A 24,513-nucleotide genomic window follows, 5' to 3' on the forward strand; every position below is an offset into this window, starting at 1 on the left:
GTTACTGAGGCCCCACCACCACCAGGTTGCAAATGTTCCCTTATTTGGACTGAAATAATGGCTTTAATAAAACAGCCAATGCGTGTGCTACAAGACTGCAGAGACCCAGGTGGAAGTGCATGGGGGGAAACCAGCCCAGCATTAAGGACAAGCTAGGAGTCATCCATCCAGCTGTGAATAACCATGACATTCCAATGGAGGCTGCAACTCAACTTGACACAAATGTCATGAATACCAACCTTGTTGATCATCCCGCTGAAATGGAAGAAAGGGCCCCCAGCGGTATGTCGCACCTGATATTTGTGCTGCCAGCAAAAACTTGCAGTATACACCAGGACATATGGCTTGGCGGGTTGATCATGAGAGGGAAACTGTTAGGGTCAGTAAATTACCACAAGAAGGAAGACTGGGTGTTGGGGATGTCAACACAGTGTGGGTCTAGATGCTGGTAGACAAAGACCTAAAAAAAAAAAATCAAAGATATGGTACTTAGAGTGGCAAAATGATAAGGCCCCATATGTCCCATAGGGGGAATTGAGGGTGGGGGGATACGACAATATTCCTGCATCGAGTGCCGGAATGCACAAGTTCCCAACCAGAAAACAGGGATTCTTTAACAAACAAATGTACTCACTGGCTCAAAATAGTCTGTGTGCGCTATTCCCTGATCAGAGAGGACATCGTATGCTACAGAAGAACAAGTTACTTACCTTATCTGGTATCTTTCTTTCGATGGGATGTTCCTCCGACCTATGACACAATCGCCTCGAAGAATTTGTTATAAGGGGAGGGACTCCCGAGATTCTATTCGAATTGACTTGAGGGAGTATGGAATGGCTCTACCCGAATAAAGTTGTTTTGATGATGATGATACTAATCTCGAGGTCTATTTGCTTGCCTCATAGCCACGCGACTGGTGTTCAAATCCAAGATGCAGCTTTTATGAAGCAGGGGCATCATATTTTTCATTCATTGAAAAAACGCTGTCCACCTGCGTGTTACCTCGACTTGTACCCAGACTGTAATTTGCAAAGGGGATACAATTGAACAGTCCTGCACGCTGGTCTAAGTTTCAAAACACTTACCGCTTTCCTGTGCGAACCTTGAAGCCTCTAAGAAGGTCACTTCGCGATCAGCATCCAGGTCTTTCTTGTTTCCACAGAGAATGATGGCTATATTCGGGCTGGCCAGTGTACGTGCATCTGTTAACCAGTTGGTCAATGCATTATAGGTCTCTCGGCTTTCAAACATGAACAAAAGAGAAGAAAATAAAATCTGGATAGCTGATAAAATACAAAGTGTCAGTTTACATTTCATTAAAATGTTCTTTGCCAGGCTTAATAGTTGACTAATCAGTAAGTAAACTAATTTGAAAGTACTATTTCATAAAAGAGCAACGCAAATGAACATAGAATACAAAACATGCACTAAAATACAGCAGTAGGAACATTGAACTTTCCAAGAAGGCATTTTCAATAAAACCATAAATAGAATGGGTAGTCACGTTCTTGCAAAGAAGAGAAACCAAAAGCATCTTTGCCTCATTTAATGTTCTAACATTATACAACCTAAAACTAGGAAGAAGAAACTTTAAATTATTCAGGACAAAGGAATACAAATCAGCGACATTGTCCATTGTACTACAGTCACAATAACAAAATGCAGTAATAGCCTATATCTTGCTAGAATTCCACATAGCCCATACAGAGGGAAAAGGTTAACAGTTAGCTCTATAATAATCTGACCATCTGGGGTGGGTTTGAGAACCAGTTTTTATAATTATACAGAAAGAATTGGGGACAATGCTCAAAACAAATGTTGAATCATGGGCTTTGCAACCTCAAATCTTTGAAGAATCAGGTGGCCCAATCCCCTCAAAAACCACATCTGCTAACCAATTTGAAATTCCTGTCCAATCACCAAGACGCCAAGTACCTGCAGATGTTCAACGAAAGTCATGTTATTAAAGAACTACATAAATAGCAAAAAACATGAGTAAAGGCAGTCAAATTTGGTAAAGGTACCCAAAATAGTAGTAATGGTGTATAATCTGTATGAATTATTTATATAACACTTTATTACCCAACCGAAGTTGGTTCTCATTTGAGGGTTGAAACGCGCATATCGTGGTTAAGGGTGAGCGCAACAACAATTATAGTGGAATCTGCATGTTCCACTCCCCAATTCTAAACAGCCAGGTTGCCCACTGACCACAATCCGACTGGTTGAAGCACATGGCATTCCAGCCAAACAGGGTCTGCAAACTGTTCCAGCCTCACTAATTAACAAACTCCGATTGGCCCACATTTTGCCTAATGAAAGAGGCTGAAGTAGTGGCTGATCAGTGGTCTGCACGACAGAGAAGAACTGCAGATGGGTTGATTGCAACCCCATTCAACCATTCCACTCATGTACCAACTTTAGCTGGGTAGTAATAATTGTATAAAAAACATTTCTATTTACAGCGCTCTGGTGAAAGCGCTATATAAATAAATGTATAACTGTGGCCAACGTTTTCGTTCAGCAGCAACTGCAGTTTCATCTCTCCAGTAGCTCAGCACAGTCTCTTGAATTCCATTTTTTTTGCTCTATTTTCAGCATGGCAGCAACACAACACTAAGACAGGAAAGCTCAAATTGTAGCACCAGATTTTCCAGCAGCTCAGCACAGTGCATCTTTGGTGTCCAAAGTACTTGGCTGCATGGTTTCCAACATCACAACAGTTGAAGATTATACATTTTCTTTTGAGTTCTTTCTGACGCTAAGCAAAAACATATTTTCCAGGTGCACACATCAGCAAGATGCATGGGAAGAAAAAGATACTTATCCGTGGTAACGTTCTTTCGACTGGATGTTCCTTCCACGTATTCCTCATCTTTGACATTCAAGTCTGCTTGCAGCTTGCTTCGGAAATTTTTTCATTAAGTCGAGCGTCGTGCAGCTCTGAGTCTTCGTCCTCGATGGCTTCTGTGGTGTCCCTCATGATGGCGATGCTGGTATATAAAGCACACACGCTGACCGTTACCTCAGTTCTTCGTTTTTTCCCTTCTTAAAACTTACATGCTGTGTCATAGGAGGAGACAATCTTGATGTTGCGAGAAAGGAAGGAACACGTTTCTTACCTGTAATTGTTGTTCTCCAGCATGGGTCTGGCATGGATTCACATGCTCATGAATATTCCCTGTCGTAAAGCTGGGAATCCTTGGTAAAGAAAAAAAATAATCAGTTTAATTTCTGAACCGTCTTTCTCCTAACAACCAATCACTGAGCTCTGGGTCATACTGCCCCCTGCCAATAACTGCCCTCTGCCCAAGTCCGTCCTCAGGCAGCCATCTTCAGATTTGGTAGCACGTAAAGTGTCAGTAGGACCAAGAGAAGAACCGCAGAACGGTAGGAGGGTTTGCATGCGAATCCATGCAGGAGAACAACAGTTCCAGGTAAGTAACTTGTTCCTTCTCCAGCATGGGGTCTGACATGCATTCACATGCTCATGAATAAAGACTACATAGCAGTACACACATGCACAACCACGGGAGGTGGCAAGACTCAACATAAGCATCTCCTACCGCCTCACCAGGCTCACCTTCAAGCGAACAGATTATGCAGCACTGCTTGGGCGACTCTGGACTCCTCCCTGGTATCCCTGTCGACAAAGTACAATTTCGTGTAGGTGTGCTTCGACCTCCACGTAGCAGCCCTGCAGATGTCCAGCAGGGGCACACCAGACAGGAACGCTGTAGTAGTAGTAGTGATTGTCCTGGTGGAATGGGCTCTCGGACGGCAAGGCAGCGGTCGATTTGTCAACCAGTGACAGTGCATGATACAGCCGGAGAGACACCTGGAAATGGAAGCCTTGGACAGGGCCTGCCCGTGGTTCACAGGACCAAAGTTCACATAAATCTGAGATGTTTTCCAGAAACTATTCGTGCGGGCCACATAAAACTTCAGCGCTCTAGCCACATCCCGAGAGTGCAAAGTCCTTTCAGCCGGCGACAAAGGCATCAGGAAAAACAAAGGCAACACCAAGGGCTCGTTTAGATGAAAGTCTGACGGCACCTTGCCCAGGCCTTGGGCATGAAGGAGGGGAGCGTCTGCAGCACCACCCTCGTCTTGTGGAAATTCAAGTAATGTACATGAGAGGGCCTCACCCACTCGTCGTGTAGCAGTGATGGGCACGAGAAAATCTGTTTGACGCAGAAACCTGAGTGGAACAGAATGCATAGGCTCAAACATGGGTCCCATGAGACTAGTAAGTACCACATTGAGCTCCCACACCGGGGCCGGAGCCTTCACTGGCGGGAACGAGCGGAATAGTCCCTTGACAAATTCCTTGACCAACTGGTGCGACCACAAGGAGGTTTGTCCTGGGCATCTGGTGTAGCGGGAGATAGCCGCCAGATGAACCTTGGAGGCGTGAGCCAGCCCCGATTTGGCCAACGACAGCAAATATGGAAGTACCTGAGGAGCCGTGACCCTCAGAGGGTCCATCTTCTGGGAACGGCACCAAATAGCAAATCTCTTTCACTTGAGTCCGTAGTGCTCTAGCCTTGGCAAGAACTTCCTTGCAGTCTGCCAGGAGATCGTAGCCACTGAATTCTAACGCTGCAGGAGCCAGGCCTTCAGGTTCACAGACCCTGGATCGTGGGGACATGGACATGCTGAGAAGGTCCGGGTATCAGATATGCCTCGGCCACGCATCCGGCACCTGAGTTGACTGATGACTCGAAGTAACAACGGCAACGGAGGGAATGCATGCAGAAAGAGGCCTTCTGACAGGAACGAGAAAGCGCCCCCAATGCTCCCCTGCTGGGGTAACCTGCTGGTGAACTTCCGGCACTCGGTGTTCGTCGCCGTCACAAACAAGTCGATCTGGGGATTGCCCCATTTGAGAAAAAGATTCTCCACTAGGTCCTGCCGAAGTTCCCACTCGTGGCAAGAGCGAAGCTCCCTGCTCAGAGAGTCGGCGACTGTGTTCTTTACTCCTGCCAGATGAAACGGAATTAGGAACATCCCATGGGCGACAGCCCAGTGCCATAGTCCTGCGCCTCTTTGGAGAGCGTTGGAGATCTGGTGCGGTCCCCCCTCCCCCATTTCCTGATGTAAAACATTGTGGTGGTATGGTCTGAAGACCTGCCCCACCTTGCCATTGAGGGACGGCAGGAACGATTTGAGGCCCAAAAAACTGCCCGTAGCTCCAAAACATTGATATGCAACGTCTTCTCCTCCGGCAGCCACAGCCCTCTGGCGTGAAGACTTACGGTGTGGACTCGCCATCCTTCCGGGGAAGTGTCTGTCATGACCGTCTCCTGGTGCGGTGGGCCTGGAAATCCGTGCCTCTGGTCAGATGCGAGCGGATGCCCCACCACCTTATCGCCTGACAGAATCCCTTGTTGAGGGCAATCCTTTCCTTGAAGCTTCCGGACACCTGAATCCAACAGGCGTTGAGGAACTCCTGCAGTGGGTGCATCCGTAACCTGCAGAGTTGAATGAGGTAAATGCATGATGACATCATGCCGAGCAGAGACTTGATGGTCCTCACTGTGGAGATCTTCTGAACTAGCAGCCGTTGCACATTGCCTAGGATGGCCACTACCCTCTCTTCCAATGGTGACGCCAGTCATGACACCGTGTTGAGCCACGATCCCAGGAACAGCGAGTCCTGTGATGGAGTCAAGCAGGACTTTGCATAATTCACTGAGAACCCCAGATCCGTCAATAGGCGGACGGTCTTCGCCGTGTGGTCGACGGCCTTGAACTGGCCCGGATGTCGTCCAAGTACGGGTAGACGTGGATCCCTAGTAGATGTAAGATGGGCCGCTACCGGCGCGTGGCTCTTGGTGAAGGCTCTGGGCACTGACTTCAGCCCAATGGGAAGGGCCTTGAATTGGTAATGCTTCCCTTGAACGGCGAAGTGGTGTCCTTTGTGGATGGGGAAGTAAGCATGCTCCAGATCCAACGACGACAGAAAGTCTCCCTCCTCCAGTTGTCCAAGCACGTGTTGAAGAGGGACTTTATGTATTTGTTTAGTCGTTGCAAATCGAGATTGGGCATTGCGCGCCCGCTCTTCTTTCGCACAAGGAAGTCCCTTGAATAAACTCTGGAGCCCCGGAGCCACTTTGGAACTAGCTCTAGCGCCCCTTTCTTGAGGATGGCCCAAACTTCCAACAGCGGCTGAGGGACATGGTTTTCCTGGCAGGCCACCGGTGGCATTTGGGGAGACCTTCATTGGAACTCCGAGTGTGACTGTGGGCGAAAGCATCCAGCACCCAGCGGTCGGTGGAGATGGTCTTCCACACGCTGACGATGTTCACTAGCCGGCCTACCAACGGGGTACATGGGTGGGGGGCCAGACATCCTGGATGGTTCATTCCTGCTTGGAGGTCGACGGGCAGCATTGGGGTCCTTGGCGACGACAGTGTCCTCCTCCGAAACCAGAGTCCGGCGATGGTTGGACCCGCAAGCACATAGGCGCAGAGTCCGGCCCCTTGTACTTCTTCTCTAGGCGGTCCCTCTTCGCTGGAACTGTAGAAGGGTTCTTCATGAGCACTAGCCCTTCATCCCAAATGACATCCAAGAGCGGGACTGAAAGGATGGTCTTTCTCTTCGCCTCGCAGCGTTGGTATAATAAACCCTCCTTCTCCTCCGCCGGTGCAAGCTGGAAGAGCTCTGATGCTCTGGAGATCATTGCATGGAACGATCCTATCCTCGTCCGGCGGAAAGGATCTGGGCGGAGGCGACGGGAGGTACCCCAATCCGTCGTCGTCCGTGCACGTCGTCACTGTGTCTCACCTGTGGGGGGTGGGAGAGCAGGCGGCGGCGCCGACATCCTCTTTTGTATCTCGGATACCAGTGTATGCAGGGTGGAGAGAATGTCGATTGAAAGATATCTAGGTGGCAGTTGCGGCGTAGGGGTAGGCGGCTGGGGCCTAGGATCCGGGCCAGGGCCCTCATCGTCCTGAGGCCCTCCATCGCCTTCCTCAACGGTATCGCCCGAGTCATAGGGCGTGACTCCGATGTCTTCCTCGTCGCCACTGTCTTCCTGGATGGTCGGGGAGGCAGACAAGTTCCCTCCTTCTCGGCAGAGGAGGTATCCGTGCCCTGGAGGACTTCTACACCCCCCCCCCTTTCTTAGCATCCAGAGGGGACAGTCTCAGGGAGATGATCGGCATCGTCTTCTCCAGGGTCTTCTCAATGGGTTGGAACGCAGCCTCCCTTCTGGGAGGGAGGGACACATCGAAAGGGTGCCCTGCGTGTCCACCCCCGCGGCTTTTGAAAGGGATGCTACCCCACCTCGATGGAAAGCGCTGCCTTAGTCTGGTGCACTGGGCCTTCATGGTCAGGCCAGGCCCCTTGTCCCGCTTGGCCTTCGTGGTCGCCCCGGACACCTTATCCTGCTTGGCCTTCTCCTTAAGGGCTGGGTCAGAAGCTCGTTCCCCTTTGGCCTTCTCCGCAGAGGGTAGGCCGGACGCCGTACCCTGTTTGGTCTTCTCCTTGGTCGTCTCCGGGGCCACCTTCAACTTGCCCGGGTGATCCGACTTCCTCTTGGATGAAGATCCAGAGCGTTGACTGGATACCGATGCAGCTGGGGATGTCAAACGCACCCTGGTTGCCGAGGAGCCAGTCGCAACGGTGCTACTGACAGTAGAGGACTCGCTGTGATTGGACTTTTGTTGGACCCCCGTGGGAGGGGCGCTCTCAAAGGACTTAGAAGCCTGCTCAGCTTCTCCGGATCCGGGTGAAGCATGCTCCTGGGACCTACCCGGTGCAGAGGCCTTGGCCTCCATCCCCTCCTCCAGCCGTTCACGCCGATCCTTCAACGTGCGTTTAGAGAGTTCACGGCAAAACATACAATCCTCTTCCTTATGCGCTGGGTACAGGCACTGGGAATGTTTATCGTCCATGTAAACATTCTGTAAACCGCAGTCGCAGCAAAGTTTGAAAAGGGAAGAGGAATCCTTCTCATCCGACATGATCCACGTGGTGTAGGCCTGAAGAATCTTCTGGAAGCTCCCATGAAGAAACTCGAAAAAATCCACCCTTGAGGGAAGCTGAAGAATCCGAAAAACGGGTCCCCGTTAATCGAAAGGATGATCGATGGAGCACAAGGCTTGATTGACTGAAAAATAAGACAAACTCTACCAAAAAGCGAAAAACGCAGTAAAAGCTCAAGAGCTAAGCACGAGGACTCCCAACACTTGAACATGGGGTAAAAATCTGAAGATGGCTGGGTGAGGAGGGGCTTGGGTAGAGGGCAGTCATAGGCTAGGGTTAGCGATCGGTTGTTAGGAGAACGACAGTACAGAAATGAAACTGATTTTTTTTTCTTTACCGAGGATTCCCAACCTGACAACGGGGAAAATTCATGAGCATGTGAATCCATGCCAGGCCCCATACTGGAGAAGGTGTAAGACGTGGACATTTCTAATTAGGTAAGAGGGGATGGATGAGTGGGCGATGAGGAATACGTGGGAGAAAAATCCAGTCGAAAGAACGTTACCATAGTTGAGTAACTTGTTCTTCGAATGGTTTGTTTGCAGTTTGAGTTAGGCGGTGGGTGCCAAGAATGTTCTTATTTAATATTATGAAGGACAGCCTGGCCAAATTTGGCTTCCTCTCCTGAAAACAAATCTACACAGTAAAATTTACTGAAAGTATGAATCGATGACCAGGTTGCTGCTCTTCAAATGTCTTGCACGGGCACACCTCTTTACAGACCTAAAAAGCATCCACCCCCTGTAGTGGAATGCACCCTCAAACCTACGGGTGAATCGTTGACTGTTAATGAGTAACACTGTTATGCACATTACAATCCATCTCGAGATTGTTTTTTCACTGCCATGCCCAGTCTTTGGCCAGTATAACCGATGAAAAGCTCATCATGCTGAATACTTGCAGTCCTTGTAATGTAGTAGCTTGGTGCCATTTTCGGGTCCAGATAATGTACTCTCTCCTCCTCTTTAGATGGATGAGGAGGGTAAAGACGGCAATGCAATACGTTGTGCTAAATAAAACAGACAACTTTCTGAAGGAAAGATTACCTGAATATTACTTTATCCTTGGAAAAGTATGCAAAAGGTTGTTTGGAAGATCAGGCCTGTAGCTCACTTACACTACAGACAGACGTGATAGCTACTAGAAAGACTGTTTTCATAGTGAGCATCCTCAGCGGACACAAATTAAGGGCTCAAATGGAGCTCTCATAAGACTTCTTAATACAAGACTTAAATCCAATGATGGCAGATTAAGGGAGTGGGCGGAAAACAAATTAGTTAAGCCCTTCAGAAATTGTACTACAATCGGCACTTTGAAGTATGACCCCTCATCTGGAGATCTTTCTTTTTTTAAATTGCATCATTTGTTTTTAGTGCATAAGCACCTTTACAAATAAGTAATATAATACATATCATACATATTTCTTTAAAACATAAATATTGTGGCCACACAAAGATACATATTTCCCAGATCAGAAGTAGTACATTAAAAGATTGTGGGACAGTGGTCAAATTAGAAGAATTGATCCAAAATAAAAGGTTAAATCAACAAACAGTTTTAGAAACACTCTAAATATATGACATCAAATTCATCATTTAAAATCAACCATAATATCTTGTAGCATAACAGAGTTAATATGGTAAAATCAGAGAGTATAACATTATGACAGTGTTCATACCTAAGTGCAAAGGAATTGCTAACATATTCATTCAATAAAAATCGACTGTTAAGCCTGCACCATGTGCAGAATTGGCATACACAAATCAAAGTACAACAGAACAAGGAAACAACCTAAAAACAAATAAAATGAAAACCTAATAAGTCTAGAACCATAACAAAGATTTAGTCAGAATAAACACAAAATAGCACATGAATATACCATAACTACAATATGCAAAATAACAATCAAAATAACATACAATCAGACATACATGCAAGTGAATTGTGGCACTACCACTATAAAATATTGCTTGAAACCATCCCTTGTTTTAATTCTGATTCAATATAAGTTAAAAAACAACCTATGGCAAAAATAATTGATTTGCTTCTGCCCCACATACATCTAATCCAAATGAGATTACGAGCCAGTATCGAGGGAGCGTACTGAAAATCTTTCAGGAAATATAGTCTTTGTTGTTAAAAATGGGAGCCATGGAGGAAAAGATGTTTTAAAGATTCCTGATCATCCATAAGGCAATAAAAGCGACATATGTCAGGAGTTGCATCAAAACTAAATCCCCAATTTTTGGTGTGAAACAGGTCTAATTGGAATCTCATATAGAGAGTCTGTAACTTATTACATGGAAAAAGAATAAGGTAAGCGAGACAGCTGGCTATGTCTACATTTTGTATATTCCCCAAAGGAGGAATAAGTAGTAATATGATCGGAAGTGGCAGCCCAATCGTTTTGAAAATGTCTTTTTTGCTAAGCCGGGACGACATTTAAGTTCTTCTGGACACATATTGATAACTACTAAAAGCAAGCATGCCTTACTGGAATTGAGCAATCGAAATAGGAAGAGTATTTGATAGCATAAGAGAACAATCTTGATAAAGAGAGTTAGCAGGCAGGAATAACATTTTGGTATAGTTGGATAGCAACCGCCAATTAAATTGGGAAGCCAACGAGTGGAGGCCAATTCATGTCTTAGTATGGCATTGGGTAAATATTTATGAAGACCAAGAAGGAACTTCCACATTTTTCCGTGAAGATTATTCAGGTAGGGTTCAATTTGAGCAAGACAAAGGTCCAGCCCATAAAGGATCACTGCCTCCACCTCCATGGAGGTAAAAATCAATAAGGGGAGTGAGAGAGAATTTACAATATTTGCAGAAAATGAGTTTCATTTGCGCCATTAGGGGAAACAGCTTATCAGAAAGAGAAGCTTGCCATTTAGTAAGAGAGTTACTATTGGAGAGGTTGTAACCTAGATTGGTCAAGTCATAGGAAAGATTAATTTTCTTAAAATTGATGGACCATTTAAAAATACGTTTTTTTTTTTTAGGAAAAAATATATGTTCCATTTTGAAGGATTGATAGATAAGTTGTTTTGTGTGCAATAAAGAGAAAAGTATTTAAGCTTGTTTTGTAATCCGCATTGAGTGCGGTCGAACAAGTTGCCATCGTCCGTGAATGCAAGCCAATTAAGGCGAAAAGCACCCATTCTGACAGCAAATATATCTAAAGAATTCCAAATGCGATTGATGTCAGCAAGGTAAAGGTTAAAATGAACCGCTGCAAGGTTGCAGCCTTGCTCGACACCGATTGCAGTGGGAATAGCATCTGTAAGCAGTCCTGCATGGTTGATTCGGACTTTGAAGTTAGTGTTGTGGTGGAGGAGTGATATAAGCTCAACTTTATAGGGAGGAAAACTATAATCCAACATTTTCTTCCATAACAATCTTCGCACCACACTGTCAAAAGCTGACGACAGGTCTAGTGATGCCATGAAAATCGGACCATTGGAGAGATGATGGGACATGGTAATGAGATGTGTGAGAAAGGTTTTGTTTAGTTGGGTTCCCATGTCTTTTCTGAAGCCAACCTGTGCTTTAGAGAGAATGGGGTTGGTTGCCATGAAGTTCTCTACTTCATTCAAAATGAGCATGTCAAAAACTTTTACTGCTACATCAATTAGTGCAATGGGCCGGAAATTGTTGGGGTCGTTAATTGCACCTTTTCTATGTAGTGGAATAATGATTGATGTAAGCCAAGTAGTAGGAATGTTTTTAGAACGAAAAATGGTGCGAAATATATCTAAAAAGGATTTTGCCCAAAAGAGCGGGCCATCTTTTATTACACAAGGCAGCAAGCAACCCGGGCCATCCGATTTAGAAAATTTGAGCTTGTGAATAGCAAGAACAATATCATCAGAGGACTATGGGCATTCAGAAGGACTGTACTGAAGTAATGAAGTTGGATCGAAGAGAGTGAAAGTCAGCAGAAGCGTATATTTAGTCTTAAAAAAAGTAAACCAAGACAAGCCATCAACTGATGATTCAAGAGAAGAAGTAGTGGGCCTTGCAGGCATTCTCAAGAGTATCCAAATATCTTTGATGTTTCCTTTACAAAGATTATGGACCATTCTTTGATTCACTTCCAGATGAGATTGAAAGCAATTTTCTTTTAGCTCCAATTTATATCGAGCTATAATTAGTTTCTTGACCAGAGGATATGAAATATGGTCAGAGGCAAGAGTTTTTGCTCTTCTGAGATCGCAGTTTTTAGAATTTTTAAGAACTATAGAGGAAGAAAAGGAATTGGGGTCGGGGGAAGTGGACGTAGACAAGACGGAACAGGCTATGGTACACAGATGAGACTTGATAACTTAAGGCGAGACGGCATCATTCGTAGCAACCCACAGGTCACGGTTGACTAGGAATGTCAGTTCCCTGCACGTCTTGGGGTTCCAATAAATGGATAGCGCATGTCTGTCCATTTGTACGAGAGAAAGGGAAGGCATGGCTGTAAAGCTACGTGGCAAAGATCGCAAGATGGTAGATAAAATCCTATGGTCACAGGATTATTAATGACAACAGGGGCAAAGAGACCTGCCAACATCCTTGAAGCTGCTATGAAATCAATCGATAAGCATACTGCTCCTCTCTGCCAGGTTGTATAAGTGTGCAAAGAGGCAGGGAGAACAAGATGAATGTCCCATTCTTACAGAAAGTGGACCCAGGTGCGCCCTCTCATAAGTGAAAGCTTGTGATAAGCAGACTGTCGACTTCGAGATGCAAGGCATATCAACACACATGTTCAATATATTGCCAGCCCCCCCAAAGGTCTTCCAACTGATGTGCGTTTAGCAGGAGAGAGGAAGGACGAAAATCCGACAAAGTGCAAGTCGTAAGTGCACATAGTCTCCTGTATCATAATGACAGATGGGAGTGTATTAGAAGAAATTTGAGCCACGCTCGAAGATTTTTGAGGCCGCAACAATTCCATGAAAGAATAGAAAAGGAGGTAGACTATGAACTAGTTTTGGGTTCCCCACCATGTGCCACCACTTTCAAAGGTTCTAGCCATGTTAGTCCTTTGAGGGCAGTAGCCAAAGATGTTAGCTGTTCTAACATTTCATTATTATTGACTTTGGGAAGAGAGCTGTTACCAACAAAGCCTAATTCTTGTTTAAGAATGGGCTGGAAATCAAGAAAAACCCATGCATCTTCTAAACAGTGAAAGGCCTGCATTTCCAGACCAAGTAAAGCTAGGTCTGATTTGTGGTCCCAAAGAAGCTTTGCAATCATGGGAGATTGCAATTTGTACAGCATCCGATTGTTGTTAAAATTAGAGAGCTTGATCCATTCAACGTCGTTACATATAAGATTGCGTAAGGATGGAATTTTATATAAAGCGTTCATCAGATAAGACCGGTTTATGCGTGCAGTACCTTTAAGTAGAGGGTCGCTAGACCAACCCAAGATGTTCTTCATTTTGTTGGGAATTTCCATAAAAGAAATTAAAGCAGACCTCGAAATCACTAGAGGAAAAGGAGGCAAACCAGCACCATGCGCGTCAAAAGAACTCACATGTGATGGTGCTGGGGATGGACCTGGAATGGTACTAGGATATGGCTTAACTGCAGGGAATTGGGACCTGTAGGTGAACCTGAATACTCAAGACAGGTGGCTGTGCGTTGTTAAATTCAGATTTACTTTGGGACCAAGTTGTCAGAATAATCGAGGAGTGTCTCTTCCCAGCCCGTGAGGTGCACAAGAAGGAGACACATGGGACTCCATACTGGTCTTAATAGACGCCAAAGGGGTGCTCTTTTTCTCAGACTTCAGAGGGGCACTTGAGCTTGCCTCTGGAAAACTACGAGCATTTTCAAACAGAAGTTTTCTAATTCCGCCGGAGTAGGGTTCTTTTTTTTTTAAAAGAAATTTGTTCAGGAGAGTTGGACGATCACGAGGATTATGGTGTAATTTTTTACTCTTCTAATGAGAAGAGGACAAGTGCCGTGAACTAGACCTCAAAAGTCTTTGGTGTTTTTGGGCCCTTTGTAACGGGAGAAACATCTCTCGATTAAGAGGATGATTTTATTTTTTTATGGGGTCATAGCCAGTGATATGGGAAAGAGGGCTTACCTGCATCAAGTATTCCCTTCCTTTCCCGCAAGGCCTTGACAGTCATGGATTGACATGAGCCACAGTTTTTGACTTTGTGGACGACCCCAAGCACCACAGACAGACGTTGTGAGGTCTGTGGTAGACATTTTCGCACCACAGTCTGAACACCGCTTGAAGCCCGTCTTCGGTGTCATGGACATTATTAGAAGAATATGTAGAGAAAGGAACAAGTTACTAACCTGTCACTATTATTCTACAACATGGGTCTAGGATGGATTCACATGCTCATGAATATTCCCCGTTGTCAGGCCAGAAATCCTTGGTAAAAGAAAAAACACTTTCACTCTGAAACTATTTGTGCTATAAACCAATCGCTGTCCTCTGGGTCATAGTGCCCCCATCCAATGACAGTCTTCTCCCTAAGCCCCTCCTCTGGCAGCCATTTTCAGATTTGGTAAGCACATAAGATGGCAGTATGGCAGAGGGGATGGAGGTAGGGTTTGCATGTGAATCCATCCTAGAGAACAATAGTTACAGGTAAGTAACTTGTTCCTTCTCCAGCATGAAATTCACATGCTCATGAATAACGAATACAAAGCAGTACAACATTACACAACCACCGGAAGTGGCAAGACTCAACAGAAGCAATGAACTCTTACCTCTGGAACATACTCGCCTCAAGCGAACAGGTAGCGTAGCACTGCTTGGCCGACTCTGGACTCCTCCCTGAAATCCCCATCGACCCAGTGGAACTTTGTGAAGGTGTGCGCGGACCTCCACGTAGCAGCCCTGCAGATGTCCAGCAGGGGCACACCAGACCAGAACGCCGTCGTTGCAGCGATCGCTCTGGTGGAGTGGGTTCTGGGACGGCCGGGCCGTGGTCGATTCACCAAATGATGACAGTGTGTGATGCAGCCGCAGAGACACATTGAGATGGAAGCATTGGACAAGGCCTTCCCATGGTTCACAGGACCAAAGTTCACAAACAGTTGAGAAGTCTTCCGAAAACACTCTGTGTGCGTGTCATGTAGAACTTCAGTACACGAGCAATGTCCAGCGAGTGCAAAGCCCTTTCAGCCGATGACAAAGGCTTCTGTGAAAAACACAGATGACACCAATGGCTTGTTGAGGCATGAAAGAGGGGTGCGCCTGCAGCACCACCCTCGATATGTGGAAAGTCAGATATGGCTGTTTGGGACCTGGCTCTCTCCCACTCTGGTGATGACCTAGCCATTTTCCAGGAGAGGAACGAGATGGGCCTGATGCATAAGCTTGAAGGGGGCTCCATGAGCCTTGTCAGCACCACATTGAGTTCCCAAGCTGGGGCAAGAGCATTCACCAGCGGGAAAAATCTTGAGGAACTCCTTGACGAGTTGATAAGGCCAAAGTGAAGATCTTCCTGGAGTCCTAGTGTAGCGGGAGATAGCCGCCAGATGTAACTTGATGGAGGCGTGCGCCAGTCCGACGTTGGCCAAGGATAGCAAGTACAGAAGAATTTGCGGGGACATGATCCTCAGAGGGGTAATCTTCTGAGACCGGCACCACGTCGCAAAACGCTTCCATTTGTGACCGCAACACTTCAAAGTCGACGACGCCCTGGCCTTGGCACGGACCTCCCTACAGTCTGCCGGCAACTGATATCCTCCAAACTCAAGGGCTGCAGCAGACAAGCCTTCAGGTTCAGTCATCCTGGGTCACGGTGAAGGATTGCGCCTCCTTCTCTGATGAGAAGATCCGGAGCCAGCAGCAGCTTGACGGAGGCGACGCTGACAGACTGAGAGGGTCCGGGTACCAAATCTGCTTCGGCCTCACCGGGTGATGAGTATCATCCTGCATTGGCACTGTCTGAGTGCATTAATAACTCATAGCAGTAGAGGCAACAGAGGCAAGGCATACAGAAACAGGCCTTCCCACGGGAAGGAGAATGTGTCACCCAGGCTCCTTGGTTGGTGGAATCTGCAGGAAAACCTCTGACATTTTGAGTTCTCTGCTGTCGCAAACAGATCTATTTGGGGCCTGCCCCACTTGAAGATGCAGTCCACCTGGTACTGCCGAAGTTCCCACTCATGGCAGGAGCGCAATTCCCTGCTGAGGGAGTCTGCAATGGTGTTCTTGGCTCCCACCAGGTGAAGAGTAATGGGGAACATCCCCTGTCCATTCCCAGTGCCACAAGTCCTGTGCCTCTTTGGGGAGCGCTGGGGATCGAGTGCCCCCTGCTTCCTTATGCAGAACACTGTGGTGGTGTTCTCCGGGAAGATCCTCACCACCTTGCCTTTCAGAGACTGAAGGAACGGCTTGAGGGCCCTGAACACTGCCCATAGCTCCAGGATATTTATATGAAGATCATTCGCCTCTGGCAGCCACTGGCTTCTGGCGTGCAGACGTCTGGTGTGGGTTCCCCACCCCTCCAGGAAAGTGTCCGTGGTGACCATCGCCTGGTATGGCAGGGTTCTGAAACCCTGTGCCCGGGCAATGTTGAAGCAAATGCCACACCACTGTATCGCGCAACGGAACTCCTGGTAGAGAGGGCTCTCGAGATACCTGTATCCAGCGAGTGTCCAGGAACTCCTGAAGAGGTTGCATCCGTAACCTGTAGAGCTGGATAAGGTAGACAACATTGTGCCGAGCAGCGACTTTATGGTTTTCACCGTGGGGGTCTTCATTAACTACAGGCATTGCACTGTCCACAGAATGGCCGCTACTCTACTCCGAGGGCGACGCTAGGAAGGTGACTGTATTGAGTCTGGCTCCTAGGAACAGCGGACTTCGGACAACTGATGTAGAATCCCAGATCTGTCAGCAGCTGGACGGTCGTCTGCGTGGGTCCGATGGCCAACTCTTGCGAACTGGCTCCGATGAGCCAGTCTTCAAAGTAAAGGTACCACATGTATCCCCCATAGATGCAGATGGGCCACCACCGGTGCCAGGCACTTTGTGAACACCCTGGGGGCCAACTTCAAGCTGAAAGGAAGGGCCTTGAACTGGTAGTGCTGTCCCTGCACTACAAAGCATAGAAATGTTCTGTGTTTCTTGTGAATGGGGACGTCAAGAAGTCTCCTTTTTCCAGTTGGCCGAGCACATGCTGCAACTTGACCATCCTGAATTTGTGGGACTTGAGGTACTTGTTCAGACGTCGCAGGTCCAGAATGGGCCTCCAGCACCCGGTGGTCTTTTTAACTAAAAAGTATCTGGAATAGACTCCGGAACCCCAGAGTCGCCAGGAACCAGCTCTATCACCCCTTTTCGTAGCAGGCCTGTAACTTCTCAAAGACCTGAGGGATGTGCTGCTCCTACCGGCCACCAGAGGGATCTGCAGACAGCTGTGTTGAAACTCCAGGGTATGTCCTTGCGCGAGAGCATCCAGCACCCATCTGTCGGTGGTGTTCTTTTCCCACTCGCTGATGAATCCCATCAGCTGTCTTCCCACTGGGGTGTGCGGGTGGGGCCCCCCTCTCCCTGTCCCGACATCCGGGCCAGTTCAGGCCCGCTTTGGTGCCAGAATCCTGCCTTGCAGGCGACAGCGGCGACTGCCGCCTCCAACGTAGGTCTGGGAACCACCTCTGTAGGCTTCCTGAGTCGTGGATCTTGAAGGTTGGCGGTACAACGAGGAAAAACCTTTTCACGACCTGCTGGACTTTCCTTCGAAGGAGCGAAAGAAGAGCAGTGCTGCTGGAGCGTGCCCAGGGAACGGGCCGTCTCAGTATCTGTCTTGATGGCCTGCAGGGACTCGTCGACTTTCCCAAAAAGGTCATCTGTCGAAAGGCATGGCCAGCACACCTCGCCTGGTCCTCCTGGCAGAAATTTGTGGCCTTCAACTAGCCCCGACAACGAAGGCAGACACCGTTCCCCATCTGCCGGAACCCTGTGTCAGAAATGTCCGATGCCACGGTGATGGCGTGATCCGACGCTACCTCTCCCTCCTTGAAGAGGGCGATCCCCTCCATCTGCTTGTCGTCGGGGAGGAATTCCAGAATCGGGCCCATCTTGTACCACAGCTCCCTGTCGTACCTGGCTAGGATCTCCAGTGCATTGGCCACCTTGATGGTGGATGCCGGGGTGTTAATGACCTTCCTTTCCATAGCTGTCTGGAGGTAGTGCAGGGACGGGTTAGCCAAGAGTTTTCTCACGGCCATCGAAACCACAGAATCCGGCGATGGTTGAGACCTCAGGCACTTGGGTGTGGATTCCAAAAACCCAGTTCTTCTCCAGCCTATCCTGTTTGGCCGGAGCCATATAAGGGTTTCAAGAGGGCCAGGCCCTCCTCCCAAGTGTTGTCCAGAAGGGGCACCATGATGGTCTTCCTCTGGGCCTCACGCCTCTGGTACAGGAAACCCTCCTTCTTGGTTTCCTATGGCACAAGCTGGAAAAGCTCAGAGGCTTTGGCGACCATGGAATGGAACAACCCCACCTCATCAAGTGGGGATGCCCTTGGCTGCGGAGACCCACCGCCCGCTGCAACAATATCGTCATAGTCAGCCATTGCCGTATCCGTCCCAGTGTCTGGGTCCAACTAGGGGGTAGGGTGCCCAGCGTGGATGGGGAGGCTGAAACTGGGCCATCAGATGACCCTTCCTCTTTGTTGGAGGCTGATCAGGGGCTTAGGGGGGGGCACAGGAACCGGGCCCTGCGGCATCCTCTTCTGGATCTCCGACACCAAAGTGTGGAGGGTCGATAGGATGTCCAAAGATACATCCTTCGGCTAAGCTGGCGTGATCAGAACACTAGGGCCAGCACCATCGTTGCTGGCGTTAACGTCGTCCTCCACGTCCTCGTGGACTGTAAGGACTCAGGTCCTCGCTGCCTGTGGACGGGGGCTGGTCCGGGACTTCCTTGCGCCCCCTGCCCCCTTTTTCCACCCTGAGGGGTCGGAGCCATGCTCAGAGATGGCATCCTCTTCTCTGACATGCCAGCAGACTTCGCCAAAGTCACTGCCGCGGTTTCTCGCCTTGAAGGCAGGGACACCTTCTGCGGTGTGGGGGTTACCTTCATGGGGTCAGCCCCTTTCGCCTTCGTGAGAGCAGCCGCCACCAGCTTCATCATCGACAAAGACTTCTCCTGAGCCGCTTGGGCCTTCATTGAGCAATTCGGGAGTCTTCGGCTCTATCCGTGGCTGCTCAGGCTAAGCTGTTTTGGACGATTTCCTCTTCGAGGACAAGCTTGATCACTGGCTAGCAATTGGGGCGGATGGTGATGTCGATCGCGTCCTGTCCATCGCAGGACCAGCTTGCGCGGTGACTCCGATTGAATCCGAATTGCAGTGCTTGACCTTGTCTTGGGCCCCCATGGATGTGGCGCCCTGGAAGGATTTAGAAGCCCGCTCCTCGGACCAGCCGGTCCTGGGTGAGGCATGGCCCTGCTCAGAGCACAGGGTAGAGGCCTTAGCGTTCAGCAACACCGCCAGTCTGCTGTGCCCATCCTTCGTCGTCTTCTTTGAGATGTCGAGGCAGATCTCACACTCTCCATCCTTGTGGTGCGGATGAAGACAGTAGAGGCAATTGGAGGTGTTGGTCCTCCACAAACACGTTCCATAGCCCCCACTTCCTTCTCCTCCATCATGGTCGGAGGGCCCAATGGCCTTTGAAGAAACTTAGTCGATCTTCGCCCTTCAGAGGCTCTGAAAATTCACAGACAATGCATCCCGCTGTCTGGAGTTGGAGAACAAAAATAGAACTTTTTTCCGTCGAAAAACTAAAAAACATAAAAGCAGCTCTCAGAGCAAAACTTGCAGACTCCCAACACTGAAGCGTGCAGTAAAAATCTGAAGATGGCTAGCAGAGGCGGGGCTTAGGAAGAGGACTGCCATTGGATGGCGGCAGTATGACCCAGAGGAGAGTGTTTGATTTAGAGGAGAGATACAGTTTGTAAGTCAAAGTGAAACTTGTTTCCTTTTATTGAGGAATCCTGCCCTGAAGGGGAATATTCATGAGCATATGAATCCATGTCAGACCCTTTTTGCTGGAGACCGTATCTAAATTTCGCTGAGACGAGTAGCTCTGAAGTACAAAGCAATGCAGAAAAAACAGAACGGTCAGCGCGCGTGCTTCATATACCAGCGTCGAAGTCACGAGGGACCCTACGGAGGCCATCGAGGACCAAGACTCGACACTGCACGACCCTATGAAAAAGAAAATCCGAAGCAAGCTGCAAGCAGACTTGAATGTCAAGATGAGGAATACATGGGAGGACACAATCCATTCGAAGTGCAGCGTTCAGTTTCCGGTATCTTAATACTTCAGGTGCAGTGCTTTGCAGAAAAAGTAGGGAGTGCATCTTGTGTATGGCAAATGACAAGAAATATAAACTGCCTCAACAACCTCGTCCTAAAAGGATCCACCTTAAATCGCCCTGCTTGACAGATCCTTGGATCTCAACAGCTAGCTCATGCATATCAATAAACTGAGACAAGAAGACATTTTCGAGCAACAGGCAAGGCAAAAGCTCCTCCTGGCTGAATAATAGAGTGCATGTGGAATCATGTGCTGTTTTGAATGAGTAGTTAACAGATTATTTAAAGCGAATAAATAATATGCTTTTAGAGAGGTTTTTAGCACTATTGCTTGCCCATAGGCAGGACTACCCACCCAACAACAGGTCAGGCTGAGTGGATGCTGTCATACCTTGACCTCCCCTAGAAGCAATGACTCTCTCTGGGACATTCAAAAGCGTAGCACAATGCATTTTGGGAAATGTAGTTTCTGGCTTCAGAGTATTTAACATCAGGAAGGTTGTAAAGTTCACATTTCATCTCTACATCTTACAGTAGGAGATGCAGTTTCTGGCTGCATCATTTAGCATTACAGCCGGAACAAGTGTAGATTTAATTTTCAATTCTTCCAGTAGCTCTGCACAGAGCAACTTGACAGAAGTATTTTATGTTCACATGGAAGATTACAAAACACAGTTCTTGTTTTAAGATCCTCCATAAGTTCAGAACAGTGTATTATCAGAGGTGTAGTAATTTTATCTTGTGCATGGCAATTAATGTTAATTTCTTATAAAGTACATAAGCCCCCACTCGACTGCATGAGCACAATGCACCTGCCACTGTGGAAGTACTGGGAACTGACCCCATCAGTCTTTTCTGCATCACTTTGAGCTTTGCCCCCTGGCCACCAACCTAGTTCCCCTTTGGTGGAGGTCAACTGAGAAGGTTTAGGGTTAGGGCTTGGAAAGCTACGGAGGATTTATACAGGGTAGGAGACAAGGCAGCGGCGGCCATTCGTTGAAAACACCAAAGACTAGTCTACTCACACAATATTCCCATCCTTGTACACCGACTCCTTCCAAGAAGGACACTGAACTCCCAATGTAAATTGGCCCAACTTTCTTTTAGCACATGGAGGTTTCTCCATTGCCACGCTGGTCTGCCATACTGCTATCAAGTATGTAACCTTGATTGCGTTTGTCTGGGCTATATGTCAATAACACTTTTCACCAACTAGGCTGGCCTCTCAGTTCTCACACAAGGCTGATTCTGAAAATCCATGCTACCAACAACCATCAAAGAACCCTCTCTGGAAAACAGAAGAAAGACACGGGGGACTCATTCTAAATGTGGCGGTTCAGAAATGAGGGTGCTGCTCGCACCATACCGGCAGTCTTTCCGGACCGTCACACTACAACTCTGCGGGCGGTGGCCGTTGCGCCCGACATGTCTGACCTGCCGAGCGTAACAGCACCCGCATGCAGAGTTTTCACAGAAGCACTGGGGCTCCTATGTTCCCATTCCCATGGTGTCCAATCGGACTCTGTGGGAATGGGGACTTACACTTCCCACCGCCTGATATCCCAGTCCGCCGGGACTTGTAATGTCCCAGCGGCATCAGGATCTCAGGCAGCGGAAATGTGTCCATCTGCAATAAGCCAGTAGCAACGGTGGGTTACCGCGGGAAGTGTAATGAGGCCCACTTTCTGAATGTCCCTTTGCCTTGGTTTGAATTTTAAATTACAATATACATAGTATAAAGCATGTAAAAGCATTTCTGATGGTTGTATCTGCTTAGATTCACATGCTGTGCATAGTCCGACATCCAGTGGTCACTACGGAGTATTGCATTTTGTTTTTCGTAGTCGAAAAGGGGACGTCGACAAGGCGTGTCTGTAACACTATCCCTATAGTGACGTGCAGTGTACCCACAATCCCTCACGCGTCGAGGTCCCTCTGTTTGTATTTTTTCTGCCCTGAGGGAGCCTATTAGACGTGAGTGAGTACAGAAAAGAGAGATATAGAAGAAAGTCTATGTTCCTTCCATCCGAGCGGGGAGGAAGGGTGGGCGCATGTGAATCTAAGCAGATACAACCATCAGAAATGCTTTTACAGTAAGTAATGTATTGTCTTCTGATGTTTGTTAATCTGCTTAGAATCACATGCTGTGCATAGACTAGCGAGCAGTACCCGGAGTTGGAGGTGGGCTGTGAGAAGGAACAGTAGAAAAAAAGAGGTCTTAATACTGCTGGTCCCACCTGGGAATCAGATCTAGTGTGGTCATCTAGACAGTAGTGTTTTGTAAAGGTGTGAACAGAACTCCAGGTTGCCGCTTTGCAAATGGACTCAAGAGGGACATTTGCAATGAAAGCTATGGAAGCCCCGGTGCCTCGAGTGGAGTGTGCTCTTGGCTTGAAGGGTAGTTCTCTCTTAGCAAGAGTGTAACAGAGAGTGATGCATTGTACAATCCATCTAGAAATAGTGGATTTTGAAACTGCATCTCCTTCTCTTCCTGCTGCCACCGAGACAAATAACTGATTAGTCTTTCTCAATGGTCTAGTTCTTTCCATATAAAACATCACGGCTCTGCGAACATCCAATGTATGCAGGCTCTTCTCACCTAAGTTTGAAGGATTTTGAAAGAACGTTGGTAGTTCTATTGACTGATTGACCTGGAATTTAGAGATACATTTTGGTGCAAACCTAGGATGTGTGCGTAGAACCACCTTATCCTTGTGAACTGTTACAAAGGGGTCTAGTACAGAGAGCGCTTGTAGTTCACTTACTCTCCTAATGGAGGTGATAGCTATTAGAAAAGCAGTCTTAAGAGTGAAAGTGTTTATTTGTGCATGGGTTCAAAGGGTGACCCCTTGAGCCTGGTTAGTACCACATTTAGGTCCCATCCGGGAGCGGAGTTAGCTATGGGAGGGTGGATCTTCTTCACTCCTTCCATGAAGGCTTTAATAACTGGGACTTTCCACCATGACACTAAGTTGGGAAGTGGTGTATGCGGAAAGTGCAGCTAAATGGACTTTAATAGAGTTAAACACCAAGCCTGAGTCTAGTAGGTGAGTCAGGTACAGAACAATTTGTGTGGGAGAGCAGTCAACTGGGTTGATGCTCCTTCCCCTACACCAGATGACAAATCTTTTCCATTTGCTAGAACAACAGTGACGAGTGTTAGGCTTTCTAGCCTCCCTGAGAATGTCCATGCATCTCTGTGGGAGTTGTAAATGTCCAAATTCTATGATCTCAGGAGCCAGGCTGCCAAGTTCATGGTCTGAGGGCATGGATGCAGTGTTCTGCCCTTGTCCTGTGACAGCATGTTGTACGGGCAGGGAAGTTTCACTGGAAGAGATAGGGACATCTCCATCAAGTGAGCGAACCATGGCTGTCTGGCCCACATAGGGGCCACCAGTATCATGGTAACTTGTTCCTGGTGCATCTTGTGCACTATCTTGTTGAGAAGGGGAGTCGGGGGGGGGGGGGGGGGGAAGCGTAAACAAATTTCCCTGAAAATGGCATCGATAAACCGTTCCCCTTGGATTGGTTCTAGGGGTACCTGGAGGCGTAATCTTGTCATTGGGAGTTCTCCAGAGTTGCGAACAGATCTATTTCTGGGAATCCCCATTGTGTGAAGACGTCAAAGACAATGTCTTCGTGTAACCGCCATTCGTACTCCGAGGGCAGAGGGAAGTCTCTGCTGAGTTCGTCTGCTAGCAGATTGAGTTCCCCTGGTACATGTTGTGACAGTAGGAACATGTTGTGTTTGAGAGCCCACTTCCAGATGTTCTGGGACAGCTTGGACAGTCCTGGAAAGTGAGTGCTCCCTTTGCTTGTTGAGGTAGTACATGGCTGTGGTGCTGTGCGTGAGGACCATCACTGTCTTCCCTTGCAGGTGTGCCTGGAAGGCTTTCTGTGCCTTGAACACAGCTAGTAGCTCCAGTAAGTTTATGTGCTTGGATGCTATGCTCAGAGTCCAAACTCCGTGAGCAGTCTGATGGGATAGGTGAGCCCCCCATCCTTGAGGGATGCGTCTGTGGTTAGAGTGGGTTCCACTGCGGGGGTGGCAAATGGTTTCCCTATTACCAGGTTTTCTTTCGACCACCACCGTAGCGGGAGAACCAAGGCATGCGAGACCACCACTAGATCGTCCCATTGTCCGCTGGCCTGACACCACTGGCTGTTGAGCCACTCTTGCATTGGGTGCATGCATAGGAGCGCGTGAGATACCAAATAAATAC

General features: G+C 47.9%; 1 protein-coding gene across 1 annotated transcript in view; it reads right to left on the bottom strand.

The window, feature by feature from the left end:
* Nucleotides 1–24,513, bottom strand: part of RAB4B (RAB4B, member RAS oncogene family) — a 612,075-nt gene that overhangs the window by 222,156 nt on the left and 365,406 nt on the right. The window contains exon 5 of the mRNA XM_069644452.1: nucleotides 1,086–1,240. Coding sequence (XP_069500553.1) covers nucleotides 1,086–1,240 — 155 coding nt within the window. The remainder of the gene's footprint in view (nucleotides 1–1,085; nucleotides 1,241–24,513) is intronic.

This window comes from Ambystoma mexicanum, chromosome 2p, assembly GCF_040938575.1.
Source record: "Ambystoma mexicanum isolate Mex_15411 chromosome 2p, UKY_AmexF1_1, whole genome shotgun sequence".
In the NCBI taxonomy this organism is placed as follows: domain Eukaryota; kingdom Metazoa; phylum Chordata; class Amphibia; order Caudata; family Ambystomatidae; genus Ambystoma; species Ambystoma mexicanum.